Source organism: Cimex lectularius, unplaced genomic scaffold (assembly GCF_000648675.2).
Source record: "Cimex lectularius strain Harlan isolate CLEC.00 unplaced genomic scaffold, Clec_2.1 scaffold121, whole genome shotgun sequence".
Classification (NCBI taxonomy): domain Eukaryota; kingdom Metazoa; phylum Arthropoda; class Insecta; order Hemiptera; family Cimicidae; genus Cimex; species Cimex lectularius.
In genome coordinates, this window is record NW_019392904.1 from 213,929 (window position 1) to 227,045 (window position 13,117).

A 13,117-nucleotide genomic window follows, 5' to 3' on the forward strand; every position below is an offset into this window, starting at 1 on the left:
GAGAGAGAGAAAGAGGTAAATAGACAGAGAGTAAGAGAGTGTGAGTTTAGGGTTCCATAAATAGAAATGTTGGGAAAAATAGACGGCATCTACCTATATTATTCATACAGCTTAGGAACACTTACAAGTATATGTTGAATTAATTGATCGAATAAATCCTAATTGTTCATACCCAATCAAAAATATTCTAGGTAATTTAGAAAGATTTTGTGTAAAATATAAAACTGAAACGGTCTAGTTGGTACAAAGTGTGGTCGAATATCCAGTATACTTTTATTAAAGCTGTGTAGGAAGAAAAGTAACGCAATAAAAACATAAAAATATTATACTGCTCTAATATATTTTCACATAATCTTATTGTATATGTGGTATTTTGTTGTTGTATTTCTTTATTAAACCTATAATTTTTGGTCTATAAAATCTGTTGTATTTGTAACTTTACCACCTTAATAAAATATATATATAAAATACTGATATAAGTTCTTTGAATGTTGATGGTTTTGGTATAAAAATCAAAGGTTTTGTTGTTTATGTGAACAATGATAGTCATGGCCATTCGTATAAAATGTTTTAATTTGTAACGTTGCTTTGAATCGATGTAATGTGTTTATGGTTGGAGATTGTAATTTATTTATTTAAATTATTCAATGCTTGTATAAAAGGTTCTGTCTGGGTGAATTTATAACACTTTAAAGCATAATATAATTTTTTCTTAACCATTTGGAGTTCTCACATTTGTATATGATTCAGACAAGTCTCAGCGTTTTTATTATGGAAAAATGTGCTATCACCCGATTCTTTACGCCGAAGCTGTTCTGGGTCGGACGGTTTGCGAAATACACGTCTATTTAGTCTCTGACCGGCTCCCGGGGAATTTTGTGTTTCGAAACATTCACATGATCTGACTGCGTTTACCGGCCCAAGGACCTCTGAGTTATGGATTTTGTTATGTCGGACCTTTCGCCCGCCTGCCGGGTCTAAATCTGCAGTTTAACGCTAAAGCGGTCGGCTGAATGCAAATTTTGGTCGGCCCTGAAATCTCGAAGGTGAAAAAAAATAGAATCACGATTAAAACTAAAAAAACACTGACTTACGCAACAATAGAAAAACATAATTACAAAACAAAACTGCTTAGGATCTATTCTATTATTAATCTAATTAACTCCTTTAATATTGACCAAATTTTATATAACTTCAAATATCAAAAATTAAGAGGCTTCGTTTTAAAATAATTTCATTTATGTAAACTTAAGTTTCCAGAAATAAGTTGCATTGATGGTGGCGCAGATTGCCGAAACGCACATTAAAATAGTTAACTTAATTATTTTACCCACCTTGAAGCTGAAGAAAAATTAAGAAAGACTTGAACTAAAAAATAGTAATATCTGACAATAACAAAATAACTTGCAGAAGTAAACTTGTTTTAACATTACTTTATCTTGAAATTTCTCCCTGTGGTCTGCGGGGTTTTGGTCTGCCTGTGTTAGCTGGGCTGGTCTGTCAGACGCGTTTCGGTATTATTCCATACCGAAATCATTCACCCAGAGGAGCCATACCACGTGATGTTGGACTATGGTGACAATGGGTGGTACAGTGTGGCCGAGGCGGGGGGTGCACCTGAAAAAGTGAGCCTCGTGTCCTCGGTGACTTCCCTTTCTCAATCCAGGTCCTCACCCAACCCTTGTAAGCGGAGTATCCAGGCACAACATAATGTTGTAGACTTGAGAGCGTGGCAACCTCTCGAAAGCACAAGCTGGATACTTGTCGGTCTCCAGGTCGGCAGCGCACGCCCGAGTAATTTATCAGAGGTGCACGAGTGTTAGGGCATCAGATCCTGTCTGTATAGACGGGGGATAGTGCAAAACCATCTTAACTACGGGATAGCAGAAAATGTCCCAAGTCCAAACCGTCCTACATGGGAATGGACTCGTAATGGCTTAGTACAACTTAGTGTGATCCTGTTGCTGGGGGTACCGTTGCGGGTTTCCTTCGGAGGGCTGTTCCTGTGTTCCTCTAGGGGGAGGTTAGAAATTCCACTTTAAACAACACCCCGGCCGGAGCGGTCCGAAAGTTCTAACGCTGGAGAGCCCCAATAGTCTGGGAGCTAGAGTCGCCTTCTCTATCTAGGGAGCCGGCCGGACCCAGGCTGATGCATTTCAGCAGCTCCATCGACTCGGAATCAAAACGTCCGGTAGGGCCGAAAAACAGGTACAGACGTTACGGATCCTTATGTCCTTTTAAGGACTCTGAGAAAAAAAAGAGGAAGTAATTACCCTATTATCAGCGCATTCTTTTAGGTCAATTTCTGTTAACAGAGCCACACAGACAAACTGAAGATGGCGGTAACGACCAAATGCGATTAACTTTACGGTAATCATATTTGCTGCTTATATTTTCACTGTTCCTATTGTTATATCGAAATGAAAATCGTATGATTGTTCTAACATTTTCTGAGAAGACATCCTGTCAATATGATCAAAAACTCTGTTCCAAGAGACAACCCAATGTTTAAGCGAAACTTCAAACATTCATTTACTGAAAATTGCGTAAATAAAACAAAAACAAAAACTAGAAATTCTGTATAATCCCGTCTGATAAAAACGCGAAGAGACATTTTGATATAAATGATTTCAGCCTTTCATTATTATAAATTTATATTTAAAATATCCGACATAAAGCCAACGTGTAATAACTTGCCTTTATCAAGCTTTCGAGAAATATATCCTGCATCAGGACTATTAATAGTATTTCATATATACACTTAAGTAATATGAACGTCTCCATGCAAGTAGAATGAGAGAAAGAGAGAGAGAGAGGGAGAGAGAGAGAGAGAGTGAGAAAGTATGTGTGAGCGAGACAGAGAGACAGGCAGAGCAGAGTAGACTCTTTTGTGATAAAAGATCGCTTTTGTTCAACTAAACGTTGGATAACGGCCGTTGGTTCCTACCACTTTACAATACTTTTTACAAATTATTACCAATTAAAAATTAAAAAGCCATGGGCGATATCGGGATTCGAATCGAAAATCTCTAGCATGGCTAAATACGGCCTTTACCCAAAATATCTACAACAATCTATCCATTCAAAAATCTTTCTAAACGAAATATAAAAGACATTTTGATGAATCAGATTACATAAATATACCTGGGGTTATTGTTAAAAATAAATCAAACGATATAGTAATAATTTAATTCTAAGTAGATTGATTATCCTGAAAATGTCCAAAACTTTCACCAGAGCATTAACAGTACGTAGATAATGAGCAAAATAATCAGTTAATTTTAAATTCGAATTAAATAAAGGAAATTAATTTGTTTTTAGAAATGTGTGAATGGGATCTACAAAAATTCAGATTTAATTGAGAAAATTTTAATGTAAACATGTTAATAATGAGGTTTAAGGTTTTTCCAGTGCTGTTATTAGAAACATTTAATAGTCTTATAATAAGGAAAAATTAACTTATATAAAGTAATTCTAAATCAATTAACGAGAAAAAATAGCAATAGTAGTGGTAAATATTTAATTGGCTTTCACAATAGAGGTCGAAATAAATAATTATTTGTATAAATAATAATTATTTGTCGGGTAATCTTTGAAATATCTTATCGCATGATTCCGCTTACTCAAAGGTGTCGTGGTTTGAGTTGATTCAGAAACAGATTGAACTGGTGAAAAGTCAAACTTTTCAACGGCAATCAGACGATAAAATACATTTTTTTTTTCAAAACAGGCGTATTGCATTTTTATGCATCACTTATTGATCAAATTGTGCAACGCTATTGTATCTGTATCTTAATCATGTTGACGTACGGAATTTTATATAATTTCATACACTAAATAAGCTGATGATGGTTTTTGGTTATAATATTCAGTAAAACCAAGCATTGTCGTTATTTTAACATTAGATATTTTTTGGGGTTTTTATTTCTGTTTTCACATTGGTTGCTTTTTCCCCATTGGACATTCAGGCCATAGTTCTTTCACGGTACAGATGAATCTCTAAAACAAATTAGCGGAGAGGTGAGAGATTTTTCCTTGTTTCTATTCATTGTTATAAAGTTTTTTAAATTTATTTCTAACTGACAAACTGTCGCACTATGTGAATTAATCAGGAACATTTCCGTCCTGATCAAGAACAAAAAAAATAACAAATTTAGGGCAAAAATTTTGAAAAAACGCATTTCGATTGTTTTGTTGTTAATTCCAATAATTTTCTTCTTCAATTAAGTAAACATTGATTGTCTTTATTGTTTACATTCTGTCATTGTTCTCAAACTCGCATTATGAGAGCAAATCTTAATGCCTGGATTCAAATAAATTTTGCAACAGTACCTATTCGTTATATTCAGTATTCAATTCAAAATGAACCGAAGAGCACATTTTTTCCGATCAACAGCGAGTTGATATGTACGACTGCTTTATTGATACTGGTCGTGCAGTCGAGGTGTATCCCCAGAAATTTACTGATCGCCCCAGCGTAAACCACAAAACGTTTATTCGTGTTGGTCGCAATATGAGGAGATACAGATCAGTTGCTGTTCAATCACCAAGAAACTATCAACGTAATTTGGACGAGGAGCTGAATACTTTACTGTATAATCGCGAAAATCCTAATTCGACTCTCCGAAATGTTGAAAGGGTTTTACGTTTTTAAACAAATAAAATTAGAAAATGTGCTCCGGACTTACAATTTTAAGCCGTTCGAACATATCTTATCCAGGAACTTCGAGTCTCTGGCTATGACAGGCGTCTAAAGTTCCTTGCAAAAAAGTCGATTTGGGTGAAGAAAACGTTCTTCCATACATCATATGGACTGATGAATCCAACTTCACCCCTAATGGTATACTAAACGGTTGGAATTTTCGAACGTGGAGAGAGGAAAATCCGAGAAGTTCGCACTCTTATCATCATCAAGTGGTTCACAGTATCATCATGTGGACGTCTCGGAAATAAATAATTGTGTCTTATTTCTACAAAAATAATTTTTTACGGTGCTCGGTTCCTCAATTTTTTGTGGGAGATTTTACCAACACTATAGAATATAAAAAAGTCAGTGTCACGAGCAGGATTCGAACACACGACCTTCGTTAAATACGCCACTACTCTACCACTTGAGCTACCGTGACTTCGAGTGGGTTGAGATGAGAAGTTGGTGTCCGAGTGGATCGAAGTGACAATAGCTCAAGTGGTAGAGTAGCAGCATATTTAGCCGAAGGTCGTGGGTTCGAATCCCGCTCGTAACACTGACTTTTTCATCTCAACCAAGACCTTACATGGAAAGAATAATTAATTGAAAGCACTAACTTGGTCAATTGACCACTAAAATCTAAATGAACTATAGATGATGTTCCTCTGCAACAATGATAATTAATGAGTCCCCAGCCTGATGAATGCCCAGCAATGTTTTGCAGGTGAATCATCACTTCAGGTGGATAGAACCTCATGGAACGATATGTTGCCCTCCTCCGTCACCCGATTTTACTCTACTTGACTATTTTCTGAGGGTCCATTTAAATGCGTTATGATTGGGCCCAGCAACCTCAGTGGAAGTACTGCGGTAAAGAATAGAAACTGCTTGTCAATCCATCTCCCCTGACTCTATCGCGTGAACACCGGTGAAGAGCGTTTAAAAAGAGCAAACTTTGACAGTTTGAACATGAAATGTGATTAATAAAAAGGAAACCAAATGACGTTTTTTTTTAAAACATTTTGCCACAACTTTGTCATTTTTTGACTAATTTAAAATTCGATTGAACCATTGTTTTCAGTTAGTAAGAAGTATCCTTTAAAATAATATGTCAGGACATATAGGATTGTATTTGAAATTATTGCAGTTGAACTGACCCTGAGGTACTATATATATTTTTTCTCCAAAAAACGTAGAAATTTGAAACTAGACTTTTATTTTATAGTGACATGGTTCAAGAGAAATTCAGCCGGGCCATCTAAAAGGACCTCCTTTATTATAAAATTGGAGAAAATAGCAAGGTCTTTGGCGAATTAGGTATGCTAAAGCAGTGTCGGGATGAGTTCGAGTTTAAAAGTGTTGGAATAGAGGATTGAGATGAGGATCTGGACCTACTTCTTGCTGTGCCGAGGACAAATGGGCTAGAAAAGGTCTATGTGGTTAGTAAGGCTGGATTCGAAATGGAGGGTTTGGGAATTAGAAGGATTATGGATTGCAGGGACTGCATTCAACGCTTGGTTGAACCCCGAAGTTTTGTAAGAAAAAGAGTACACAGTACGCCCATGTTGGTTGAAGTAATGATGTGTAGGTAAAGTTTTGTTTTCAAGGAGACTTTTCAGTAATTGATATCGTCTGTTCACTTAAATTTCTAAGTGTGTGAGGGTGTTCCAATAAGTCCGAAATAGCGGATGTCATTGGTTGCTGGGAGGGGAAGAGGTTTAGTAAATTGGAGAAAAGGGTATAAGGCGAAGGGTGAAGTTTATTTGCTAGGATTTGGTCTTGTACTTTCTTTAACTATTTTTCCAAACATACATATGGTCGTTAAGATTTTTGGAGGCCACAACCTTCAAAACATGAATGATCTGGGTTTGCCAAAAAGATGGCAGTATCGTGCATACGTGAGGAGTACTTTATCGGGGTTGGAATATCTGGAGGTTATACTGAAAAGACAAAGACCAAGTATGCCGCCAAAAAAAACTTTTTTATAATAGTTCGGAGAGAAGGATGTTCCGATTTGTACTGGAAAGTACCTAACGAACAATTTGGATTTTACCAGGAGGTAAGCAGGGAAAGGCAGGATGCTTACAAATTTTCTGAGCAAATTCGGGTTCATCACTTGATCGTAGGAAAGCACCCGAGCTGCATTCCTTTGACTAAAGAGAGGATGAGATGATCTCTATAGCAAATTGAAAGGGTAGAATGATATTGAAGCTTTCAAAGATGGATAGTAGGAGGTTCATGAGGAGATTCTCAAGGATTTTACCATGTAACCGCAAACCGAGAGGGTAATTTGTTATAGGGAAGATGCTGAAATTTGTTAGTTTTGGAAATGGTTTGTATCATTGATTTTTAGGCAATTTTTATTCCTGGTTTTTGCAATTTCATTTCTAAAAAGGTGAGAAGAATGCATAACAAAGAACTTTATTGTGCCGAGTTTCCTGCTTTTCTTCCGAAATAATTTAAATTTTAGATCTCCCACAACAATGGATTATTAGTATGACGGTTGACGAATATTTTAACACTTATTTTCTCTCTCTAAGAAACCGGAATTTCCTTTCGTTGTATCTGTATATCTTTCCAGTAAATATAAGGACAACAATTATAATTGAATAATAAAAATAGCCAATGATTTGTGCGGTTGTTAACCTAAATGTTGGAGGTTAATAACAGATTTATCTCTAATCGTATCTGATATTTAAAAATAGTCTTTCAAGGATCGATCATAACATTGTGGGAAAGATTAATATGTTTTTCTTATTTAGAAATTCGTCTTTTCAATATCTTTGCGAAACAAATTTTTCAAAAGGAGACGTTTTTACTGTATTTTTTCCAGTTTGAGAAGCTTTAAAATAGATAATAGTCGAAACGTTTTAAATCGCATATGTTTTACATTACATAATTTACTAACGGAACAAATTTGTATTCGAATATCACTATTTTGACTGTCACAGGAATAAAATCCATCCCACATTGAATATCTGAAAATTGTCGATATTGCTGGTTTTTTATTTATCGTAAAAAACGCAAAACTCTTCCGGTTTTCAAATCAATAAAATTAGCATAAAGATTATCTAAACAGGTAGTAAGACTGTCCGAAAACAAAAACAACTGAAAATATTTAAATTAAATAGAGATAAAACTAAATAAGTATTTAGGTCACGTTTTCGTGAGAATTTACGTATAACGATATCCATTTAGTGAACATATAAAAAAAAAATCTCCTCGCTCAAAACATTGCTTCAGTATTTCGAGGTGATTGTTTTGCAAATAGACAAACTAACCAAAAGGAAAATTAGTCAAAAGCAGAAATAAGTCACAAATTTCAAACTTAAAACACAATTATTATTTAGACAACAAATTATTTACATAAAAAAGTTTATATAAACTTTATGTCATTCCGTATCATAAATTTGGTTTAAAAAATAAGGATATACAAATAATCACAAGATTGAGTGTTTCAATTATCACATATGGATTTGGCAACAAATCTTTTCTACAAATCCCTAATATGAAGAAATGTTAATACACCAAATAGAAGTTCAATTTTTGGTCAATTATGAAGAATTTAAATATTAAAATTAATGTATTTTCGTATACACATTTACGATAAGCAGCTTATTAGCTTTTTATTCGAATTTGACATACTGTTTTATTTTTCGGGGTTTTTAGTTGGATGTCTATTAGCACGTGGTGTTGGTGATGTATTGCAGTTTATTAAAATATTATATATGTAGATTTTTCAAACATATTCCATTTGCGTAATATATATTACAGTAAACTTTGTAACTGTTGTTATAGATTTACGACACTTTTCCAAATCGTTTTTTTTTTTTTTTAAGGTGTGTATTACTCACAAATTGTACCTTATTTATTGACAAACTATATGTTTGTCAATAAATAAGGTACAAAATATATGTTTTCCACAACTAGTATAATAAATATTTTAATGAGTAATCGAACGACTACCAACTTAAAGAATCTTTACGAGATCGCCACACTCTTCTTTATCTAACAGTTTCCCGAAAACCTTTCGCTGTTTTGGAGGGCAAATAGGAAACAAAAATCGACCTCTCCAAAAAGCTCATTTCCAGAAGCCATTCCGTAGTTTATCCAATGTCTAAACTTAATAAACCATAACCTCCTTCTGAATTTCTACAGTCCTGTCAGTTTACTGCCATTTTATGAAACTTAAGCAAATACTCCTAATAAGCAAATCTTCTGATAAATCCTCGATGATTAATTTGGTTTTAGGGGTCATCGTTAAGTTCAACAGTACTCGGCTACTCGGGGGTCTTCTTCAACGTCGAACCGTCCGTCGATCGAGCTCTGGTACTTAAAGGATTATTACACTTTATACATTCAATTATCCTAAAAGTTTTCCTTGGCCGACAGTTACTTTACAGAAAGGGACTATCCATCCTCGGCTTTGTAAGCAAAAGTGAGCATTCTTAACAGTCTGGTACGTTTGCTGAGTTAGCTTTAGGTACCACCATTCTCGTTTTCAACAGTGCGTGTTCTGGGCCTCAAAACCACATTTATCCGGGAGAATGAGGAATGTTCCACGGGAAATCTTAAATAGGATTTCGATCGAGTCTGCCAACTTGGTTTGTTCAGGAAACTCATAGACATTCTGCTCTTGACACACACTTCTTATCAGGATCTTATCACTCTTTTGTTCAAGGTGGATACAGTATTCCTCAGGGTGGTGTTCTCAGTCCGTTACTGTTTACATCCATCCCCATCCTGACAGATTATCATAACATCCTTTCATGACTCTGCTACTCTATCATCCAAGGAATATAGCTTGGATAGCTATAGATAACTATAGTTCACCGAACCCTCCAGACAAATCGGTTAAAAAAATGGCGAATCAAACTCAACACTACAACACTTAACCTTCTTCCCTTCTGTCGCACTACTCGTCCTCCAAACTGTAACAACCTCACACACTTCCTACCGAAATCCTCACGCTATATTAAGCAGTTTCTAGACATGTGCCAGATAGGTCAGATCAGGAGGTTTAGGAGAAAAAATACTCTTACACACTTATGGGGCTCAACAAAACCTTCCGGTCTGTGCAGAAAGATGCTACAAGATTCAATTACACGATATTTCACATTAAACCCCACCCCCACTCTATTTTGTACGTCCATCATTTCCTGATAACCTAATAATCAAGTCCAAAGAGACATTGGCCCCGTGACATGCTCTCAGAGAGTGATAATTATCATAATTAACCTATGTTTTAGGAGTAGTATCACTAGATTTAATGTATCACCATCAATAATCATAGTTTCAGTATTTCGAGGTGATTGTTTTGCAATAGACATACAAAGTAAAACAAAAAGTCAAAAGCAGAAATAAGTCACAAATTCCAAACATAAACCACAATGAAAATTGTTGTGTACATGAAATTTAAGTCATTCAAAATCATACATTTAGTCTTGGTAAAATGGTTTTGGCATAATATGGTATCACTATCTCACAGTGATTTCATATTTCTGTATATAAATTTTTTGTTCAAAAACAAAACATTGACAAACAAGTATTGACAATAATACTCCCAATTTAATGGAGTTTTATGACAAATAAAAAGAACCGGATAAAATTAATGATACCAATGAAAACATTTCGGTTTCTCTATTTTAAATCGGGATAATGCGATAAGTATTCATTCTTGGAATAAGTTCTCAAATGATTCAGAACAAGGCAAGCAAAGCCAGATAATATTGATAAGTTTACAATCGGTTCCCTAGGACAATCATCACTTTTGGCTAAGATAAAGAAACATTTTTGAGCTATACCAGGAGATTAAATGCGATTAGACGTATTCAAATTATCTCTACTATGAAAATATTTTATAAAAAATGCTAATGATTCATAGGCTCGTTGATAGTGGAAGGTGTACTCAATATTAAATTTTGATCCTGCGACGAATTCTTTGAGTTTTAACGAGCGAAATTTTCAAATTTTTTAAAATACCTGTCAAAGATTAATGTTAGGAGAATTTTCTTGAAAATTAATAGAATTTCAGCCATATGCCAAGGTCAAATTTTATAAAGTTTTCAGGTTTTAAAACATTAATTAAATTATACCTGTCTTTCAAAAATAATTGGTTATGTGAGTATTTCATCTAAACTAACAAAATTTGAGGGGAGAGTATTCTGTCATGCATTTTGACAAAGAGTTAATATAAAATAAAGTTTTCTATATTTCCATTGCTTATCAAATTCTTGCATTAAATATGTAAACTAAATTAAAAGAAAATTTCCTTTGGATCAGATCGTAAATTCATAGAAGTCTCGGATTCTTCAAAATCTTGATCAACGAAAAGATATTTTGCTAAATCTAACCAGACTCTGAATAATATTGCTATATAATTGAAAAACATTATTACATTGATTTCGGGACCATATAATATATTGCTCTAACGAATTTGACAAATATTTGACAATAGGTAAATTTCAAAAACATTATCTGCATACACTGTGGGTATTATTATGACTAGTTAGTCAGGTTTATAAGAAAATGGATTTTATTTATTCCATATATGAGTAATACTGTATGGTGGTTGATAGAAATATCTTGTATCGGATTAAATATTTTAACCAGTGAAAGGAAGGAGGCTTTAGAGTTTCCAGAGCCTTCCCAAATGCCACACAAGACCGTAGGAGTATAAAATTTTTTTGACCCTGAACTGGATTATTTTATAGTTGCAACAATAAATCTATAGGGAAATTCTCAAATTTTTAATCGACTTCTTAAATGTTAGTGTGTCTGAGGGTTTTGTTGAAAATCGGTAGAATTTCACCTATAAGCTAAGGTTAAAATTCAGATTTTTTCAGGCTTCGTAAAATTAATCAAATTAAATCTTATCTCACCTAAGAGATGTTAATCTAACAAACTTAACAAAATTTTGACAATAGGTAAATTTCAAAAACGTTCTTTTCTCCAGGGACACTTATTATGACTAATTAGTCACATTAATAAAAAAATAGTGAAAATAAATTTTTGGTGACAATTTCCAACGAATTTGTCAACTGGAACCTTACACTGTTTTGATCCATTAAAGAGACAAGGTCAAAAAATATTTTATAATTAAGATTTGGCGACAAAAGGTGATGATAGCCAAAACATCTATCATAATGTCATGCAGCATTGTTTGCCCTGTTCCATTATTAACAAAATATATTACATAAGACTCTCCTTCTAAAACAACATTTGTTCGTTTCATCCCTTCTGTCTATTGATTTGGAAAAAAAAATTGTATGTAGGCTTTAGCAATAATTCTGTTAAATTGAATGTAATTGTTTTGATAATTAATTTAAGGGATAAGGCAATATTATTTTATAATTAACATTCCTGTGAAGTTTGCGTCACTATTAGGCAACAATAGATACGGAGCAAAATCTTGTACCATACTTTCAAGCACCATTGTTATGACAAATTACTTACGAAATGTATATATAATTAAGCTCCTTGTTTAGTCCTCTTGGTTCTCTATATTTGATGAAACTGTGAATATGGTTTTGGTAAAAATGTTAGTCTAAGAGATAAAGCAAAATGTTGTATTATTAATATTCGCGACTGTTTATGCCTCTTTTATTTGGCTTGTGTTTTTTATACAACATAAGGCTTATTGTGATTAAATTACCAATTGCATTCTGCTTTATTCACTAGAATCGTTTGAGCCATTGATACTCTAGTTACTTTAAGTAAAGATTTTTTAAACGTTTTTATGAGTATAATGAAAATTTCAAGAACAGACAGTGATCGCAACGATTTTTTGATCTAATAGACATGAGACTGAAATCCTTGACATTCATTTGTAAAGAATTATACCTGCTGGGATAATTTTATTGAAACTTATACAAAATTTGGCACAAATTAATAAAAAAATATTGACCCTTATAAATTTTCGAATTGTTGAAATGGCAAAAAAAATTAGTACTCACGAGGTAGGGCGTTTGAGTGGTGGCCCAGCTGAGCGGTTTCTTGGTCATCATCCGATGCTGAGAGACGAGTCATCAGGGCGGCCAGGTCGCCGGCAAGGAAGACGGCGAGCGTGACCAGAATGAACCCCCGGACGATCGCGACACCCTGCATATCGGTGGTGTTGGTGAAATTTCGGACGCGGATGATGAAGGCGGCCCGACAAAGATACGAGTGGCTGCTCGGCGTCGGCCGGGACGGAGAAAGCGGCCCCCACCGCGTATCCGACCTTGCTCCCCGGCCACGTCTTCTTTCGTAACACCCCTCCTATCAACGGCCTGCCGTTTTATTTACAATTTGCTATAAACAAATATTTAGAGCTGAGAATAGTTTGTTTCACGCCTTGGCGATAAAAATACACCACTTGGTAAAGGGACCTGCCTGAGGCTCATTCAGTTCACGAGGTCCACGCTCCGATCGTAATCTAAGACCCTTCCT

The 13,117-nt window shown here is 34.7% G+C and overlaps 1 protein-coding gene across 1 annotated transcript in view; it reads right to left on the bottom strand.

Annotated features, from left to right (window-relative positions):
• The window catches only part of LOC106661263, a 26,609-nt gene extending 13,744 nt beyond the window's left edge, over nt 1-12,865 (bottom strand). The window contains exon 1 of the mRNA XM_014384548.2: nt 12,643-12,865. Coding sequence (XP_014240034.1) covers nt 12,643-12,793 — 151 coding nt within the window. The 5' untranslated portion in view covers nt 12,794-12,865. The remainder of the gene's footprint in view (nt 1-12,642) is intronic.
• Between the last annotated feature and the right edge of the window lie 252 nt (nt 12,866-13,117).